The sequence below is a fragment of the Camelus bactrianus genome, chromosome 21 (assembly GCF_048773025.1).
Source record: "Camelus bactrianus isolate YW-2024 breed Bactrian camel chromosome 21, ASM4877302v1, whole genome shotgun sequence".
Classification (NCBI taxonomy): domain Eukaryota; kingdom Metazoa; phylum Chordata; class Mammalia; order Artiodactyla; family Camelidae; genus Camelus; species Camelus bactrianus.
This window is the reverse complement of record NC_133559.1, coordinates 25,624,844-25,643,753: the sequence shown is the minus strand read 5'-3', so window position 1 is coordinate 25,643,753 and position 18,910 is coordinate 25,624,844. Positions and strand designations below refer to the sequence as shown.

The following is an 18,910-nucleotide window of genomic DNA, read 5'->3' as shown; positions in this document are numbered from 1 at the left end:
TAGAAATTTACTTTGCCCTCATTCATGATTATTATCACACACCTGATAAATGTTCCGTTCTCAGAAATAATGTGGTAGATTTCATAAAATTGAGCAAGGAGAAAATTTAGAAAACTTTCAGGTTTCAGCTTAGGTTGTTTTAGTATTTCTTCACTTGCTTAAAATATTACAGGTTATTCTAGAATACTCCACTTCATAGCTATGAACAGTGAATTTTAAGGTATAAATATGTTCCTAAAATTAATTCTCATAACAAATGATCCCGTTTTAGATTATGTGAGCCATATTAATCTCTACTTCCATACTGTGGAAGAGTTGATAATATTACTTACACATAATGACCATTCCTGAAATGACTCTAGGACCACTTTCTGTTACTTTACTTCCTGGGAGTGGAAGTTTAATGAAAACACGCTGGATCTCCTGGAAGGAAAATATCTCCTCAAGAGGAAGCTGTCCTGAATTAAGGTTCATCCCTAAGTTGTAGGAGAAGGTAGACAAGAAAGTATTGCATGGCATCCAGAGAGGATGTGGCAATCAGCATGGTACAGGTACCTGTGAAAGTGAGTTGAACCATAACTTACCTCTTCGGTGTCCCCTGGCAGCCCTTGAGTCTCCATGGAATCGGGAACACAGCTTGAAAACTGCTTGTTATAGAGGAAAAATAATGGCCTTGTAGCCAGCTGACCTGGGTTTGTCTTGTAATTCTGACACTTACTAAATGACCCTGGGCACTTTAACCTTTCTGTATCCAGTTTCTTCATCTGTGAAATAGGTTGTGTAATAATGCCTACCTCATGCTGTTGGGAGTTTCAAATGTGGTAACGTGTTAATCATGTGACACGTGGTAATTCTTTAGGGCTGGGAAGGGTACAAGAGAACAAAGCAGAAGTTAGAACTCTAGGGATAAGGTAGTCTTCGCTTTAGAACAGGGATTAAAGCCAATTGTAAGAACTCAATCCTGAATTATTGAAAACTTCTTAAATCCTTTCTGATGAAGGACAAGATTTATCTTGGGACTGAGGGCAAGCCTGTAGTTGTGTGAGTCAAACGGTCTTTGATGTAAAGATTAAGAGGCCTGGAGGGATGGATGACCAGAGGCAGATCCTTGTCACATTTTTAAGGCCCATTTATAATCATAATTACAGTAGATGTAATTGCTACATGATTTATTAAATCACCTGAGACTTTCTGACAACTCTGAAATAAGCAGTTTGAGAAAAGTTGAAGGACACGTGCAAATTCACCCAGGTCGTACGTGCTAGAGTCACAATTCAAACCTAGATTCCAGGTGCTATGTAGTATGTTTACTATAAGGTGGTGTTTTTTTGGTGGTTGTTTTGGGGTTTTTTTGTGGTTTTTTTGTTTTTTTTTAGTGTCATAGTTAAAAGCTTGGGTCCCATGGACTGAGTTCAAATCCTAACTGCTTTTACTAGTGGTGTGTTCTTGGGTAAGATTCTTAACCTCTCTGTATCTCAGCTTCCTCATTTGTAAGATAGTGGGAATGTTAATAATAGTCCATACATCATAAGATTTTTGTGGAAATTACATGAGTAAATGCATAAAATGCTTTGAATTTTGCCTGGCACAAAGAAAGCACTGAATTAATGCTATTATTTTTGTTATGTATGTTTTATATGGTATTTGTCTCCACAACAGGATCATAAATTGTTTGAGGGCCAAGATAGCTGCCTTTTTTTTTTAATCATCCCTAGAGCCTAAAATGGCATCATTCACTAAAATGTAAGAGTCTTTACAAATAGAAAAGATAAGTACTTATTGGGCCCTGACTGCCATTAAATTTGTCATGATGGCATTTATCTCTAAACTATCATCCTAGATTTACTGATGCTCTTTTGTCCTTCTTAGCAGCTAAACTAATTTCCCTTTCTTCTTTTTTTTTTTTTAATTTAATTTATGTTTAAATGTTGCAGATAACCAGAGCTGCTTGATACCTACCTCTTCCCTGTTCCCCAGTTTTCCTCCAGGTCTCCATCCCCACCCCTCCCATACTTGTCCCCAGTCCCTGTGGTGAGACTAGGGGGTCCCAGGATGGAGTAGAGGTTGGGTGAGGTCCTACTGCTCCCCCAGCCCCACTCACAAGGGTAGCTTTTCCTTACCTCCTCTCAGCTGGTTGTAACAAAACACACAGAAGCCTGTGGTTGACGTGCACGTCTGTCACATTCAGTTTGGTGTGTCTGGGCTCAGAGTTACCACTACAGGCCTTTCCTCTTGATTCTTTTCCCCACAGAAGCTAATATACTTCATTTTATTACTTACTTAAAAAATTGTTAACTATATCAATCACATAGGAAAGTGCAGAAAATAACATTCAGCTATGTACCCAGATCTAAAGTACATTAACATTTTGCCACATTTACCTCATTTTTTAAAAAGATACTTTATATATGTAGCTGAAACCCATTCTTGTTCTCAGCCTATTCCTATCCTTCCCTCAGCAGAAGCAAGCATGTATCCTTTCTGTTCACGTTTAATTTTTATATAAATTTAAATAAGGTACAGAGCAATAAAAAAGAAATGAACACTTTCAAAATTGTATTACTCAGTAACATTCATATATAAACATGTATTATGCATCAATTTATAGAGTTACCCTTACAACACTTTATTTTATATGTTGGCGTCTGCTGAACTTGGCTGTATTGCTGCATTGCAAAGGTCATTCTGTGGACCAGACAATGAACCAGGCTGTCAAAGCACTACCGTTGGTACATTGAGATGAAGCAGAAAGGGTACATCTTAAAAGACAGAGCACAGGGCAGCCACAACTGAAGAGGAAGCAGTGAAGCAATTTTGTGTCCTCTTCAGAGAAGTCCCAGGATATCGAAATTAAGGAAGACATTCTCCGTAAGTGGAGGAAAAAACCTTACTCCTTTCACCTCTTTCAAGCCCTCATGGAGACAGTTAAAGCAAAACAAGCTTTGCTGATTTCAGGGTCACAGGGAAGTGGAGATAACTACCAGTGATAAGACTAAGTTTTATTTAAGTGGAAAAATGAATCACTATAACCTCCACAAATAGGGCACTGAAAACCAACATTTCACAACTGAGCTTGTAAGGAATTCACTAAAAGTAAACGTCTTTTGTGCCAAATGAAGCATGTGGGTCTTCATGACTTCTCTTTTGCAGAAGATATCATCAAAGGAATTTTTTCCTCTTTTGGACATACTTATGGACTGGTTTTTTTCCCTACAGCTGCCAAAAGTCTTCAACGCCCCTGTTTTCCACCAGGATGAGGCTCTGCCTCACTTCTGTTATGCAGTCCACAGATTCCTAATGTATACACTTCCTGGTATGGACTGGACACTGTTCAAAAGATTGACCCGCTCCTGGAATAGTGGCCTCCAGATCTCCCAGACACCTCACCATGTGACTTCTTGTGAGGATGAGTCAAGAACCTCCGTGTTTGTACTGCTTCCTCCTTGTAGCCTTGAGGGGATACCATTTCAGCTGTGAACAGCGATATGTTACAGAGGGTCTGAGTGAAGTGGGCTACAGGAACGATGTGCACCTTGTGCAAGAAAAGCATATGCTGAGCATTTGTAAGATTACAGAAGTGTCTCTGATGATTCCTTTGCACATTGTTTATTGGCTACAACCCAGTTTCCAAGGAGTTCGTTTTGAAAGCACTCAGTTCTGTTTATTTGAAATAAGGTTTATTGAGGATATTCTACATGCAATAAAATGTACAGATTTTAAGTTCAATGACAAATGTAACTACCACCTCAATAAAGATATGAAACACTTCATTCCCCCAGAAGGTTTCCTCGGCCCTTTTCCAGTGGGTAATCCTCCCCCTAGGAACCGCTGGTCTGTTTTCCATCACCGTAGAGCATGGGCCATTCTAGACCTTCATGTAAATGGAGTCTGGCATATAATCTTGCGTGTGGCTTTTTTCACTCTTCACATTTTTTAGATCCATCCATGTTATGGTACGTATCAGTAGTTGGTTCACTTTTACTCCATTCGTTCAATCTTTAAATCACTCTATGCAGTATTTTGTTTCTTAAATTTTATAAAAATGCTATCATGTGCTTTTACACATTTTTAATATATAAATCATTAATCTAATTCTATATCTAATATTAAAGAATATGCCACACATTTGAAAATCCACTTCCTTATATATGGACATTTAGGCTTTCTCATTTTCCCTCATTTTAAACAATGCTGCTACAAACATCATTGGGCACTTGAGGAAAAGTTCCTCTAAGGTATTATCTAAAAGCAGAAATGCTGTTTTATAGAGTATGTGTGTCTTAACTAGATATTACGAATTGCTCTCCAAAGTAGCACTAACATTTACCTCATTGCTAGTAGAGTTTAAGAGTTCTCTGTATCCAAATCCTTACCAATACTTGGTATTGCCCGATTTTTAAACTTTTGCCAATCTGATGGTTATGAAATGGTATCTTACCATTATTTTGCATTTCCTTCACTACTTCTCTTACCAACTCATTAGACTTTGAGATGTCCTCCTTATTTAACTACTTGTCCATCTCTTTTGCCCACTTTTTTAAAAAAAAACATTATTTGTCCCTCACTGATTTTGAGGCATCTTCATGTATTCTAGCTATTAATCCTTCGCCGATTATATATGTTACTGATACTTGTCTAGTCAGCAAGTTTATCTTTTAACTTTGATTTTGATAATTTGATAGATATTAACATTTTTAACACCATCCCATTTGTTAAATTTCCCTTTATGGTTTGTGTATTTGGTATCTTGCTTAAGAAAATCTTGAGGTTATAAAGATAATCCATAATTTCTTCTGAAAATTTCAAAGTTTTGTTCTTTACATTTAGGTCTCTGATCTGGAATTGATCTCATTTTTTTCCCCATTTGAAAATTCAGTTGTCCCCAAACTATTTGTTCGCCAATCCATTCTTTTTCTTGTGTCACTCCGTTTCCTTTACATATGTACGCATGTATTTCTTGGCTCTGTATTCTGTATAATCTTTTTGTCTGTTCTTGTATCAGTGCCGTATTGTTTTTAATGTCTTGATAGATCTGATAAAGATATCCCCCCTCCTTCACGATTCTTTTTTCTTCCTTCAGAATTATCTTAACTCTTCTTAATCCTTTACTGCTCTTTGTGAATTTTAGGGTCAGTTTGTCTGCTCCATAAGAACACATAACAATAAATTGTCCCGAGATTTTGTTTTAAATTGCAGTGAATTTATAGATTAATTTGGAGAGAATTGGCATTAAATGGTTTTAAGTCTTACTGTCTATATGCACAATATATTTCGCTACTTACTTCGTTTTTACGTCCTTCAATAAAGTTTTATAGTTTTCTTCCTAAAAGTCCTTTTTTTTAAAAGTTTCATTGAGGTATAATTTACATACCATATATTTCACCCCACTCTAAAGTTCCTGCATATATGTTGCTAGATTTATTACTATGTCCCTTTCAGTTTTTATTATGAAGTACCAAACAGTTACTGTGAATAGCATCTGTACTTTCTAAAATTTTTCTCACTGGACTTTCTATTTATTTTTTAAAGGATTGGGGGCTTTTTATTTTCTATCATGAACTAGGGTAGGTGATAATCCTCACTGCAACATGATGGTAATGAAAAACAGCTGGAAGCCCAGTCCCAGGGGACTGGAGATAAAAGAGTGACAAGGAACCCTCCAGATGTGAAACACCAGCAGAAAGGAAACCTGTTTTTAACCCCTCCCTTCACATCCAGTTTATAATTGGCACAACTCTTTACTCACACATTCATGCATTCATTCATTTATTCATTTTTTAAATTAAAATATGGGGTTCTCAAGATATAATGGAAAAGAATCTGAAAAGAAAAAATATATATGTATGTGTATGTAAAAAAAATTGGGTTCTTACTCTACTAAGATCAGTGCTAGCCATTTGGAATTTAAATTTCTAACTTGTAAAATTACATTTTACAAAAGAGTGTGAGAAAGATACAAAAAGGCTAGCTTCTCAACTAGGCTGTCAGAAACAGTGTAACACTTTACAAAGCTCTTTCATGTATATTTTTGTATTTAATCATCATAGCAACCCTTAATCATTTTTATAGATAGTGAAGGTTGGGTAACTTGGGGTGGTATGGTTTTTGACAGTAAGATTTAACTATAAAAGATAAAAGTAACTTTTTATTGCTTAAAAATTGCCTCTGATTTTGACTCCCTTTGTACAGCTCATAATAATTTATATATCAGTCTTTGAGCACTGCATAGAAGGGCACTGTATAAAGAGATATTTGTCTCCACATTTTACAAAAGAATACTGTGAGAAAACCACTGAGAAGGCAGTGACAAGACACTAAGTGTATCTCCTGCTCCTGACACCAAAACAGCCATCTTTGTTTGTTGGTTGGCTCTGTGCATTATTACTTGTTAATGATAAGTGAAAGCTTCTGATAGGCAAACTGAGAAATTTATATGGAACAGAAACTAAAGACACAAAGGGAATCTGCAGTGATTAACTCAGCAGTGACTTAAATCTCCACTCTTAAATTTTTTATTTCAGTTTCAAAAAGATGTTCTCTTCAAGATTCTGGTCACTTGGTCTTGCTTTTTACATCCTTTCAGACACTGGAATGTGTTAGGAGGTTGTGGCATCTATGCTAGGTTAATAATCTAAAGCTTTTTTTCTGCTTGTAGCCTAGGATTTGGAATATGGTCTTCATGAAAGCCAGAAAATGTTTCTCTTCACTAGAAAAGTTTCAGAGAGGAAATATTACTCAAACTAAACAGACTTAGTAAATAAAGCTGAAATTGACATTTCTCCTATGTATGAGTAAAAAGTCATTTAATTTTTTTCATTTTATTTTAGTCACTGTGTATATGCCTTGTTTCCCGGGTCCTCGGGAAGCATGAGTCTATCTGGACTTGAGACAAGAAGAAAACAAGACATCTTCAGAAGGAAAACCAGACACTAGCAAAAAGTATCCCAAAGTCTGAAGAGACAGAACACAAACATGACCGACAGAGGACTTAGGGATCCTCCACAGGGTAAGACTAGTTTGTACAGCACGAGATTTGTGCTATAGGAAAACTAGGGCTGTGCTAAGTGAGAAAATCTGCTGACGGAAACTGAAGTTTGGAAGTAAAAAAGAAGTTAATGTAATTGCTTAATTTGTTATAAGTCTTGTTCTTTCACATCTCCTGGATCACCATAGTGTCAGACCCTAATTATGAAGAAGAGTAATGTTTTAGAGACTCCAATAGTAGGAACCTAGAGTATTGGGAAAATAAAATGCATTTTAAAAAAAGATGGTAGGCAAATTGTTTTATATATTTTAAAAAATCAAAATATAAGCTAAATATTTAGAAGGGGGAATCTTTCAATCATAGGGAAAGATGAAATTTAAATTATTCCTGCATATATATATATATATATAGGAGATATAAAGTAGGCAAAGTACGACGTAAGCTTTTCAGGAAAAAAGTGCATATTTAAATCTTTTATTAAGGATATTTTAAAATATATAAGAATGAACAGTATAGTGTACTCCCATGTACTCAATATCTAACTTCAACTTTTACCTACATAATGCTAATCTTGTTGCCTGCCTTGAAAGATTTAAGTGCAAATCCAAGACATTATATCATTTTATTCAACAGTACTTTAGCTTACATCTAAAGATAAATTTTTAAAAAACAGAACTAGCATTATCACACCTAAAAAATAAATTAATAGTTACTCCTCACTGTTACCACATATATAGCCAGTGTTCACATTTTCCCAATTGTCTCATGATCTTTTTTTCTTTGCAGTTGGGTTTTTAATTTTTTTAAATTCTTTTCAGTTGGGTCACATACTGCATTTGATTGATACATCTTTTAGGTTACTCTTTTTTAAAGCTTTATAATAGAAATTTTCAAACATACATAAAAGTAGGGAGAGAGATGAAATGAATCCCATGTACTGGTCAAACAGCTTCATCTGCTGTCCACATATGCTCAGTGTTGTCTCATTTACCTTCCCTTCTCCTTACCCCCATGTCAGTAATTGAAGCAAATTCTAGATATCATATAATTCTAGCCATAAATTCTTGAATACTTACATCTAAATGATATGGATTCCTTTTTAAAAACATGATCACAATACCTTTATATACCTAAAAGATGAACAATAATTCCTTAGTCTCATCAGACATCTGGTGTTCAAGTTTTCCTGATTGTCTCATAAATATTTCTTTAACAACTGATTTGTTTGACATCAGATCTAAATCATGTAGCCCACACAGTGCATTTGGGTGATGTGTCCCATGTATCTCTTAACCGACACGTCACCCCTGCTTTTTTTTCCTTTTCTTGCTATTGATTTTTACTTCTTGCTGTTATTAAAGAAACAAAGTCTTTTGTCCCTTGGAACTTCCTACATTCTGGGTTTTGCTGATTATGTTCCTGAGGTGAAATTTAATATAACCCCTCTATCCCTGTATTTCTTAGAAACTGGTAGAGGTTTGATAGTTTCCGGTTCAGCTTGGCAAGAATACTTCCTATTGCATTGAATTGGGAGGTTAAGGATGTCTGTATTTTGCCTCTTTTTGTGGTGTTAAGATTGATCAGTGGGTTCCAGCAGTTGTCAGTCTGGTTTATCTATTACAGAATTCTTCACTAGCCTTTACATAATGGTTTTAGCTGTTACTGATGATTATTGCCTAGATTCATTATTTCATTAGGGAAGAGAGTGTATTTAATATAACCAAAAGTTGGTTCTGCCATTCAAAATAGTTCTATATTAATATTACTTATTAGATTTATTAACATGATGATAGATGTGTTTGTTTAATCAATCGCCTTTAGTGGAAGTCAGAAGAAATACTGTTTGGGAAGAGTACCTTGTAAGCCATAAAAATCAATATAAATACTACTTTTTATTAACCAGGGAGCTTGTTAAAGTACAAAAATTGAGGGAAGTTTTTTTCCAATAAAAATTATACATTTTTATCTCAATAGATTCTCAAAAGAATTTGGAAAATGACCCATCATTAAGCCCTCAGGCACAGGAGACCACGGTCACAGCAAGTACCACTGAAGAAGCTCAGACCCCAAATCCTGCCTCTGGTCTTAACAAAGATCACCAAGAGATAGAATCAATTGGTCCAGAAAGTCCAGAAGTAGGCAATCAGTCAGCAAGTCCAGATGAAACAAATTATGGGAAAGATCCAGAGGATGTGGAAGGTGAGAACAACCAGAGTTTTCAGGATGGAGAACCAGGGAATCCACTCCCTTCAGAAAGTGAAGAAGAGCCCCTGGATCCAGAATCCAGCTGTTCTCCAAGTGACAAGATGGGAAGAGCAGGTCCACACTCGGTGAGCAGCTCTGCAGCCCTCCCCGAGGACGTGACCGACAGACCCGGAGCCTCACGGGAGCCGCCTACCGCAGACCCTGAGGACGCCCAGAGCCCTGGTGGTTCCACTGCGGGGCTGGAGGGCCAGGACACACTGAGGAGGAGACTGCTGGCGCCAGGTGAGAGAAGCCCTGGACTTCTACCCTGTTTTGTATGCTCTGTCACTGGGAACACAGCATAGGCCAGGCCGCTTCTCTTCAGAGAACTTCTCTTTCCTTCAAAGGGTTAAGGCCTTTGCTCCTTGCCCAAGGTCACATAAAGAGAGGACTGCATTGAGATTACAGTGAGGTTTCTCATCTCCTGAACTGGCTCATTCCACTACATTAAGTTGCTTCCCACACATAAACTGCATTTTAAAACACTTTTTATTTATTTGCTGTTTGTATTAATGCAGTATAATTTTTTTAAAGGCTTAACTTTTAAAAAAAATCACCTCTAGCTTCTTCTTTATTTCTTATGAGTGTATTTTCACTTTCAGTTTTTAACATCTTTTCATTTGGTGGGTAACCGAATGCTACTTAAATCAAGAGCTAGGTATATTTTAAAACCACCACCAGTGAGTATAGTACCTTCAATCAGTCATATTTCAGTTTTGAACTGAACTGAGCAAGTCAGTTAATTTCTCTGTACCGGATTTTCCCTGCTTGTATATTAAGGAGAACAAGCATCGTATCTCCCCTCATGAAGATAATGGCTGCAGGGTGCTAAGTCTTTCTGTAACTCCAGGGAAAGGCAAGGGCTGTCTCTCATTTATTGTATTTCTGTGGTACCTGGCACAGAGAAGCAACTTTATGAATATTTGTTAAATGAATGAATGAATGCATGTGATTTGTATGGACCACCATCTGCCATCAGAATTTCAGTGTGCAAGTTCACTGAGTAGAGGAAGAAAATACTATTTTTAAAATGCAATTTATGTGTGAGAAGCAACTTATTATAATGGAATGAGCTAATCTAGGAAACGAGAAACCTTGTTCTGATCTCAACTCGGCCACATCTCTTTATGTGAACTCGGGCGAAGCCCTTAACATCCCTGGACCTTTTGTTACAATAGGTAAGGCAGGGAGCTAGACTAGGTGATCATTAAAGATTCCTTCCGCCCTTGAATTCTGTAACATTTTAAAATGCCATTTTTTGTGTGATATGACTGGGTGAACTGTCCTTTATAGGTGAAGATGACTCTACTTTTTGTATGTTGATGGAGTGTGCTATTTGAGTTATTTCTCCTCGGAGGATATATGGGCAGTGCTCAGCTTTCACTATTTCATGAGGTACCTGGCAGGGGTCAACCACACGTTGAGACTCTAGAGTGACTTGGCTTAGAGTCTACAAAATGCTACCCTCCTTTTCACCCACACATTTTAAGATTGGTGTCACATCCTACACGTACATTTTTATATAGTTCATAAATTTTCTTAACCTTATACTCTTTGCTTTGAATACCTCACTCACGAAGAGTTCCAAACTTGTTTTCGTAAGCTGTTTTGCAAAGTAAGCTACTACCACTGCACAGTGATCTCTCCTGCCTCTGAGTGCAGTGCCTCTGTCATTGAGGAGCCACGTGAGACTTGAACACTGAAATCGGAGTGTCATTGCTCTGTGTTGTTGAGTCTGGCATACAGACATTTCTTAAATCCCTTCTTAATTCTGTACATTTTGTTGAATCACATTTTAGATAGGTTTGCCTGCAATATTAAGCTATCTGTTTCTTTGTCCCTGATCTCAGGGCCAGTGAAGAATTGTGGATGGAGCAAAAGCATCCTTAAGTGAATTTTACAGCACTTTATTTTTTTATTCTAAGTAGAATAAAGGTAATAGTGAGCCTTAAGGAAAAGACAGGGAAAAAGTTCACTTTTTATAAAAAAAAATTTTATAAAGTATGGAAAACTCTCAGTCAAATAATTCTTTGGCAAGAGGTATAAAGGTATACAGACTCTCATTGGTGTACTGTCTAAAAATAATGTTCCTTTTTTTTCCCCCAGAGGCTGAGAGGCATCAACAAGAGATACAGAAATTGGAAGAAAACAAAGAGAATGCACAGGATACCGGGAGAAAGATGAATAAAAAGGATTTTTTGAGCTATGGTGAGAACAAAACTGGTCTTACTGCAGCGTTGATTCACATTCAGAAATCCTCAGAGAAATACCTAGCAAACTAGCAGATTTAAATATCTTTAACATTGTCTTAATGGTTTTTAAAAAAAAGTTTGTCATATTAGAATACAGCAATGGAGGTTTAGGGATTTTTCCTTTAGGGGTGTTGGCCAATATTTTGCCATCCTCAACAAAATGGGAATTCCCACAGGAGTTAGGGCTTTTCATCAACAAGAAACTAAAACTACTGTTTCAATGAGAGAGCATTAATTTCTCAAGTGGCATTTTTACATTTTGACCTTTTAGGAAAAAATGGCCTTCTCCAGGCAGTGAATCCTTTGAGAAGGTAGAACAGACCTCTTGTTTCAAAATCACATCATTAGTTATAGCAACAAATACATAAACTTAGCTTTTACCTTTTAACAGAGATGTTGTCTCTTCAAATAATTTAAGAAATTTAAGAAAAGGTGTTTCTGGTAGACTTCAGTGGCTGGAAGTTTAAAGGGTTTAGGCAAAAGAAAGTCACCACAGCCAGTAAAATCAGTGTGTCTGCCTCTTTTCAATTTACCGCAGGCTTTATTTCTGACTTACGTTCTCTCTAATTTCGTCTTTTGTTTTCTCATTCTCTGACAGGCTCCATCTTTCTTGGCTTCATGGTTCTGACTCTTGTTTTGCTAAGTTCTGTTAATAGCTACTATTCCTCTCCAGCCCAGCAAGTGCCCAAAAATCCAGCTTTGGAGGCCTTCTTGGTTCATTTCAGCCAATTGAAGGATAAATTTCCAGGCCAGAGTTCCTTTTTGTGGCAGAGAGGACTTAAGTTTCTCCAGAAGCACCTCAATTCTTCAAACCCCACTGAGCCAGCCACCATCATATTTACAGCAGCTCGAGAGGGAAGAGAGACCCTGAGGTGCCTGAGCCACCACGTGGCAGATGCCTACACGTCCTCCCAGAAAGTCTCTGCCATTCAGATTGATGGGGCTGGGAGAACCTTGCAGGACAGTGACAAGGTCAAGCATTCAGTTGACATGGAGCTGAGCTCCGGGTTTGAGAAGGGCCAGAAGGCTGCTGTGGTACATCGCTTTGAATCCCTCCCTGCAGGCTCCACCTTGATCTTCTACAAGTATTGTGACCATGAGAATGCTGCCTTTAAAGATGTGGCCCTGGTCCTAACGGTCCTACTGGAGGAGGAGACCTTAGACGCAAGTGTCGGCCCACGGGAAACTGAAGAGAAAGTGCGAGATTTACTCTGGGCGAGGTTTACCAACTCCAGCACTCCCAGCTCTTTCAACCACATGGATTCAGACAAACTGAGCGGGCTGTGGAGCCGCATTTCCCACCTGGTGCTGCCCGTCCAGCCCGTGAGGAACATAGAAGAACAGGGCTGCTCTCTATAAGCCAAGCACGGAGTTGGTTATGGAAGGCATGGGTATATTAAAAAGTCAGTTTAAAAGCCTTCTGTTCATATGGAAGGAGCTTGATGAATGTGAGGAAATAGCCTGGAAAGTACAAATGAGCTTATTTTAGAAAAAAATTCATTTTTTACTTTTTTTAAAATTTTTCTTATCTAAGCTTGACAAAGCTAAAAGTTGACCTGACTTTTTCTTTCCTTGCCTTTCAGGCAAATCAGGTATATATAACAGGTATTTTTTTAATCCACAAATATAGCAGCATAATCATTGCGTGGGAAGGTAATCTCAGAGTAATTACAGATTGATTTTTGTTTTCTTGAGACTCTAAAGAGCCTTTTAGATAGTATTTGGACCCGGATTAAAGCAATTACAGTTTATGAAACAATGAAAATTTTTAAAAAATTGTATCATGTTAAATATTTTTTAAATTTGTCTTAATAATCTGGTTGGGGGATTACAGCTTATGCTTATTGGCACTTTTGAGTAGTATGAAACAGGAAATAAGAATTCAAATTCTTACTTACCTAAGTACTATACGTAAGATATGCTGTGTTTTTACTCCGTTAATTAGCTCTGAGATAAAAGCAGCTGTACTCAAGAGATGTTTTTAAAAATTGGAAACAATGGGGCAATTGTTTATAATGGCTGCAAATGAAGATATTCCAGGTGCCTGTATCTTTGTTTCAACTTTCTTGAATGATTCAGAGCAGTGATTTTTTTAAGCTGTCTATTGGTACCCCTCCCCTTTGTATCAGCAGTTCTGCTTTTGACCATTTTATATATTGGGATTCTCCATACGATTTGAAAACCATTGATTAGTGGGAAAAAAATCTTAAAAGATAGGAAATGGGTAGGAAAAAATGAATGTAGTAAAACTCATGAGTAGAAAGGGGATGAAACACAGGTTTATCATATAGACTTGGCTATTTATGAAGGATAAAGACCCACAGATGAATAGCAGAATGTATACATTAGTATTTACTAGCATATTTCTGATGCTTTTAAAAATTTCTGTTCATCATTTTTGTCTCCTCTGAATAAACTGTATAGGATGAGAGGTTGAACGCCGTTTAAGCAGAACAGATTTTAATAACCAGCTGAATAGTAGATTTTTATATGGGCACATTAGCATAACTTTACCACACTGTTTACTTGTTAGACAGTGATGGAACATTATATAATGCAGCTAATTTCTTGCCCTGCTAGTTAGAAGTACCATTAGGTTAACAGTTAGGAAAATGTAAGAGATGTTATACTTAGAGGAAACAGAAATGGTAGGTAGATTCTAAGAGGTTTTAATATTTTATTGTTGGACCATGTTTGTAATTGTAAGAAAGCTTGAGAACAGTGTTTATGGAGATAGTACTTGTTGATTTGCATTTCAACCCCAAAACCAGAACTTTAGTAAAATGATCTTGACCTCATGAATGATCTGTTCCATTACATGGCATACCCAGGACCTATCACCGTGAACCTGGAATCTTTTAGCTAAGTTTTGGCCTCTCTACTGCTGTGAGAGCATATATATATATATATATATATATTTAAAATGAAGTCACATGATTAAATTATGGAAGGATTTTTTTTTTTTTCAGAAACAGTAAAAAGATATATGGCTCTTTGATACCTAAACAGAGATCATAAAGAATTGGGGGAAGAATCTATTTGAAAATGACTGTCACAGGAAAAACAAATCTGTTCTAACCAAGGCCTGACATCCAGTGGAGGGCCATACGTAAAGGAACTGTTTTCGTTTGGGATTTTGCGAAGGACTCTCCCGCTAGATTTGAGGAGACCTTCCTGAATAAGAAGTTAAAGCACAGTGAATATAATGTCAGTGTCAATCCGGTATTTCCAGATCTCCGATGCCAGCGTTACATCACACAAAACCAGCAGTGCCTTGTAGAAGTGTTCTGTCGGCCTGCTGACCTGTGCTACCTCAGCTCCTTAAAAAACCAGTGTGAAGTGTGCACATCTAAGCTGTCAGTGACGCAGATCACAGTTGAGACAAAGATTGTTTCTTCATTCAGTTGAGTTGATTTTTCATCATTTCCTTTCAGTATAATTTCCAAAAGTCACAATTTTTTTTTTTTTTTTTTACTATTTGGTCTTTGTTAAAAATACTTTCCTTCCATGTATAAGTGCAATCAGCTGAAACTGTTGTCAGTTTTCTGTCCACTATCTCAGAAACCCTTTTAAAAAGCAATATATTAGCTCTGTGATTTCTCATGAGAAAGCAAAAAATTATATTTTTAAATGTATGAATAAAATCTATTATCTAATGTACTCTTAGGTTGGCTTCTATTCAGTTGCATCTATTTTTTACGTTTGCCAAGTTTCCAGATTTTCTTTTGTGTATCTAGTAGTTCATCTTTCATTACTGTAATAGATAGTTAGCTTGTCTGACTTAGAACAGTGGCTTGTGGGCATACGATACCATACATGCTACCCAAACACTGCTGTTTAATTATTATCACAGAACAACTCCTGTTACATTACATATTAATATAAATCACTTCTTGAATGATACCAGAGTTCTAGAAGCAACTGGTAGGATTATAAACTGCCTCTGGACTTGAGTTTTTCCCCCTGTGGGGTGAACTTTAGGTTCCCCAATTAGTTCCCAAAAGTTGGCAGAGAAGTTCCAGGGGATTCGTATAACTAAATGTAGCAATGCTGTTATTTCTGTTTCTCTTTTTTAAATCAATAAAGTAATTTAAATGTATTTTACTTGGAAGCTGCCGCAGTCAACGTGGTGCGTAAGGCTCAGCAGGCCTGTTACTACCCACCGTCCTCTGGCTAATGTCCCAGGTGAACAGTGTTATTAGCCCCTGAGGTGGTTTTGACCCTTTTGCAGTTTTTAATTGTTTGATTTATACTTTTATCTGGTAAAGACAGGAAATATAATGAGCATTGTTAAAATACAACAAATTCAGCATGTAAAAGTGATAACAATTCAGCAAGATGATCTTCACCAGGACTATACTTGCATACCTCTGACCACAGTTTTTATGCATATTCAGGTGTCTAGTACTTCAAAAACTAATGTTAAATAGAAAATATAGTTACATCTGATTAAGGTTATCATTTAATGGGAGTAAAGCTTGTCTCCATACACAGGGTATTTGTAGAGAAGTACTTTCAAATAGAAACATGACACCTTTTATCTTTTGTCATCTGAAAATAAAACGTAACAATTATAAAAATAAACCAATACCTCTTTGTAAAGCCCTCAATATATCATTTTATAAAAGCAGTTTTTAATCTTTTTCAAGTCGACTATGTAGTTAAATATTAATCTTCGTTTTAACATATTTCATTTTAAAATTTGTTGAAAAGTCATAGTGGTTTTGCTTTTTGTTTTCATTTTTTTTTTCAAAATTAAGATACCTTGAACACTGTGTATCACTTGTTTAATAGGAATGTTGAAAAATGATGAAATGATTATTTTAAAATATTTCTAAGGGTGTCTGTAAGATTATAAAATACTTTAGGCTTATGAGTCATGTAGGAAACAAGTCATGTACTTGTTTTGAATAATAATATATTTGTAAAGAAGATGTTACCAATTCTAGAGAGAACTGAATAGAGTTAAGATATCCATGTAAAACAGGTTTCCCAGATGACTTTAAAATATGCCTTATTTCTATTATGTGAAGTTTTAGGTGTTAGGTTGTGAAGTAGCTGATGATAGGGGCCTAAATTTGCCTCATTCAGACTGAGACTGGGCTGTTGAAACTCATCTGCAGCTAATATGCTGCCCCGTCACCCCCCATCTATGCCAGTGCTGCTCCCCCGTTTTTAAAAATGTATATACATACTGGTTAAGAGCACTAGCCTTATCCAGACGGTCTGAGAACATAACCAGTATCCCCTAATCTGTGAGTAATCTGTAAAGATGTAAACAGTTTAATCTTCAATGCATTTCCTTCCCGTGTTACGTGCTGTGTTTATTTCAGCTTGTTTTGATGTCTTTAAAAATCCAGAGACTGGTTCCTATACTGGGAAGTGATCTCCCACTTTTCCTCACTGAGGTTCATAAACTAAATCTGCCCTTGGCTAAGAGCAATTCCCTGAACTACAAAGAACATTTTGGACTTGGGAAGCAGCGGGCTGCGTAGGGAGGGTAGAGCTGGCAAGAAGTGATGCCTGCTACTGCCGGCCCACAGCGGTGGCAGCCTGCCTTCCCCGGTGTCCAGCTCGGCTCAGCGTCCTCATCCCAGAGCTCTAGGCCACCGCTCTGAGTTGACCAGATTACAAGACGTGTAAATCTGTTTGCCATCCCTTTCGTGAAAGAAGCATTGACTTTCAAACAACTGCATTTTGATTTTTTTTTCCTACTTAACAACAAAAAAAGGGCTTTGCCAATATTAATGTCAAAATTCTTGGCATTCCCCTTCTTCCTTATGTAACCATGATTGCATTTGCATTTGTTTCTTATAGAGGTTGAAGGATGTGCCTTATTCAAATTTGTTGTCTGGTTTTACCAAAAATAAATCATTTTAATTTTTCTCAGTTGACTGATTCTTGATTATAGTTCCCAAAGGAGCAAGTTTATAGAAATGAGCATGGGTCATTAATGATGGGAAATGGGCAATAAGTTCAAGAGCCGAAAGAGTCCTGTGCGTGTCCCGGTGGCACTTGGACATCAGTGAAATGTACAGCACGGAGGCTGTGCCTGGAATCTACTGCACGTCTCCTTTAGCATTCTTAGAACTATCTCTACTTAACGAGGCTGTCTTCAGGAGGGAGAGAGTCTTGTAAGAGCCCTGGGAATTGCTCCTCACCCCAGTGTGCTGACAACTTCCAGTTGTGTGTTGGGAAGTGGGAAAGGCCAGAATGTGTTCAGAATTTCTGCCTTAAAATGATGTCAAACCAGAATTAGCAGAAGTACCTGAATACCCATCTCAGCCCCTTACCTACCCTTCTCTCAGCTTTCTGCCCCCACAATCTATACCCAACTAAGAACAGTGGATCTGCTGACATTTTATTGTACATTTTTCTACCAAATCTGAATTCAGTTTTGAAAGTCTGAAAGATTTATTCTTGCAGTTTAGAAAAATGGGAACTCCTGGGAGTCAGTGTGTCTTAAAAGAGGAGCTTTCAGTGGAATGGGCTAAAGTCAAAGGATAAGACAAGCCTGAAGGGATTTCCAAACATTCACAGTGGGTTTGCGACAACAGGATTTGTTTGTCTTACTTCACAAACTCACCACTAGAGGATGTTAACATACTTCTCCAAATACATTGGAACAGACTGAGGCCTCAATTATGTGAAAATTGATTAATAAGGAAGAGAGGTGCTAAGCAGTAGTTACTGTGGAATTTTTCATTTTAAATAGTGTATAATAAAACTGTCAAGTCTGAAGTTGCAATCTGGGTCATGGAATGTCTGATAAAGAAGCTGACCATGATTCTTTGCTTGTCTAAACCTCAGTCAGGCTCCTGAATATTTTCCTAGGCCCATCTGTATACTTCCTTGGAAAATACAGTTTTAGCAAGAAACCTGCTAAGTTAGTTTAACCAGAACTGCCCCCCCCCAATATCTGATCACCCTCAATATCTAACACAGTTCCTCATCCTCCAGCATGCCCTAGGTGATGTCTGATCACCCTGGCCTGCGTCCAGCAAGAATTCTGATAGATCGGTTTGGCCTGAACCCATTATCCCTGTTGTGTCCGCTTAGTTGTTTCCCATCCACTGACCCCTACCCAGCTCCTTGGCTGTAAATTCCTACTTGCTCCAACTGCATTTGGAGTTGAACCCAATCTCTCTGTAACATTCCATTGCAGTGGTCCCTACTCCTATCACGAGGGTCCTAAATAAAGTCTGCCTTACCATCTTTACTAAGTGTCACTGGATTTTTTTTTTCTTTAACAAAGTAGCTTCATCAAGCTAAACTAGGGAAGGGTCCTAGCTACTGAGTGAAGACCCTAGCCACTTTGAGAAAAGGAAGCAGAGTAGACAGATCCTGCTTTATATACGTGCAGGGCACTCTTCACACTAACTTACCCACCCACCCACGTGATCAATTTAGGACCTGCAGGAAGCCCCCA

The 18,910-nt window shown here is 37.4% G+C and overlaps 1 protein-coding gene across 2 annotated transcripts in view; it reads left to right on the top strand.

Annotated features, from left to right (window-relative positions):
- The window catches only part of TOR1AIP2 (torsin 1A interacting protein 2), a 31,491-nt gene extending 14,125 nt beyond the window's left edge, over nt 1-17,366 (top strand). For both annotated transcript variants that reach the window (XM_045516624.2, XM_010954921.3), the window contains 4 exons: nt 6,828-7,006; nt 8,960-9,472; nt 11,336-11,437; nt 12,080-17,366. In XM_045516624.2, the coding sequence (XP_045372580.1) occupies nt 6,973-7,006; nt 8,960-9,472; nt 11,336-11,437; nt 12,080-12,840 (1,410 nt within the window). In that variant the 5' untranslated portion in view covers nt 6,828-6,972 and the 3' untranslated portion in view covers nt 12,841-17,366. The remainder of the gene's footprint in view (nt 1-6,827; nt 7,007-8,959; nt 9,473-11,335; nt 11,438-12,079) is intronic.
- The last annotated feature ends 1,544 nt before the right edge of the window (nt 17,367-18,910 follow it).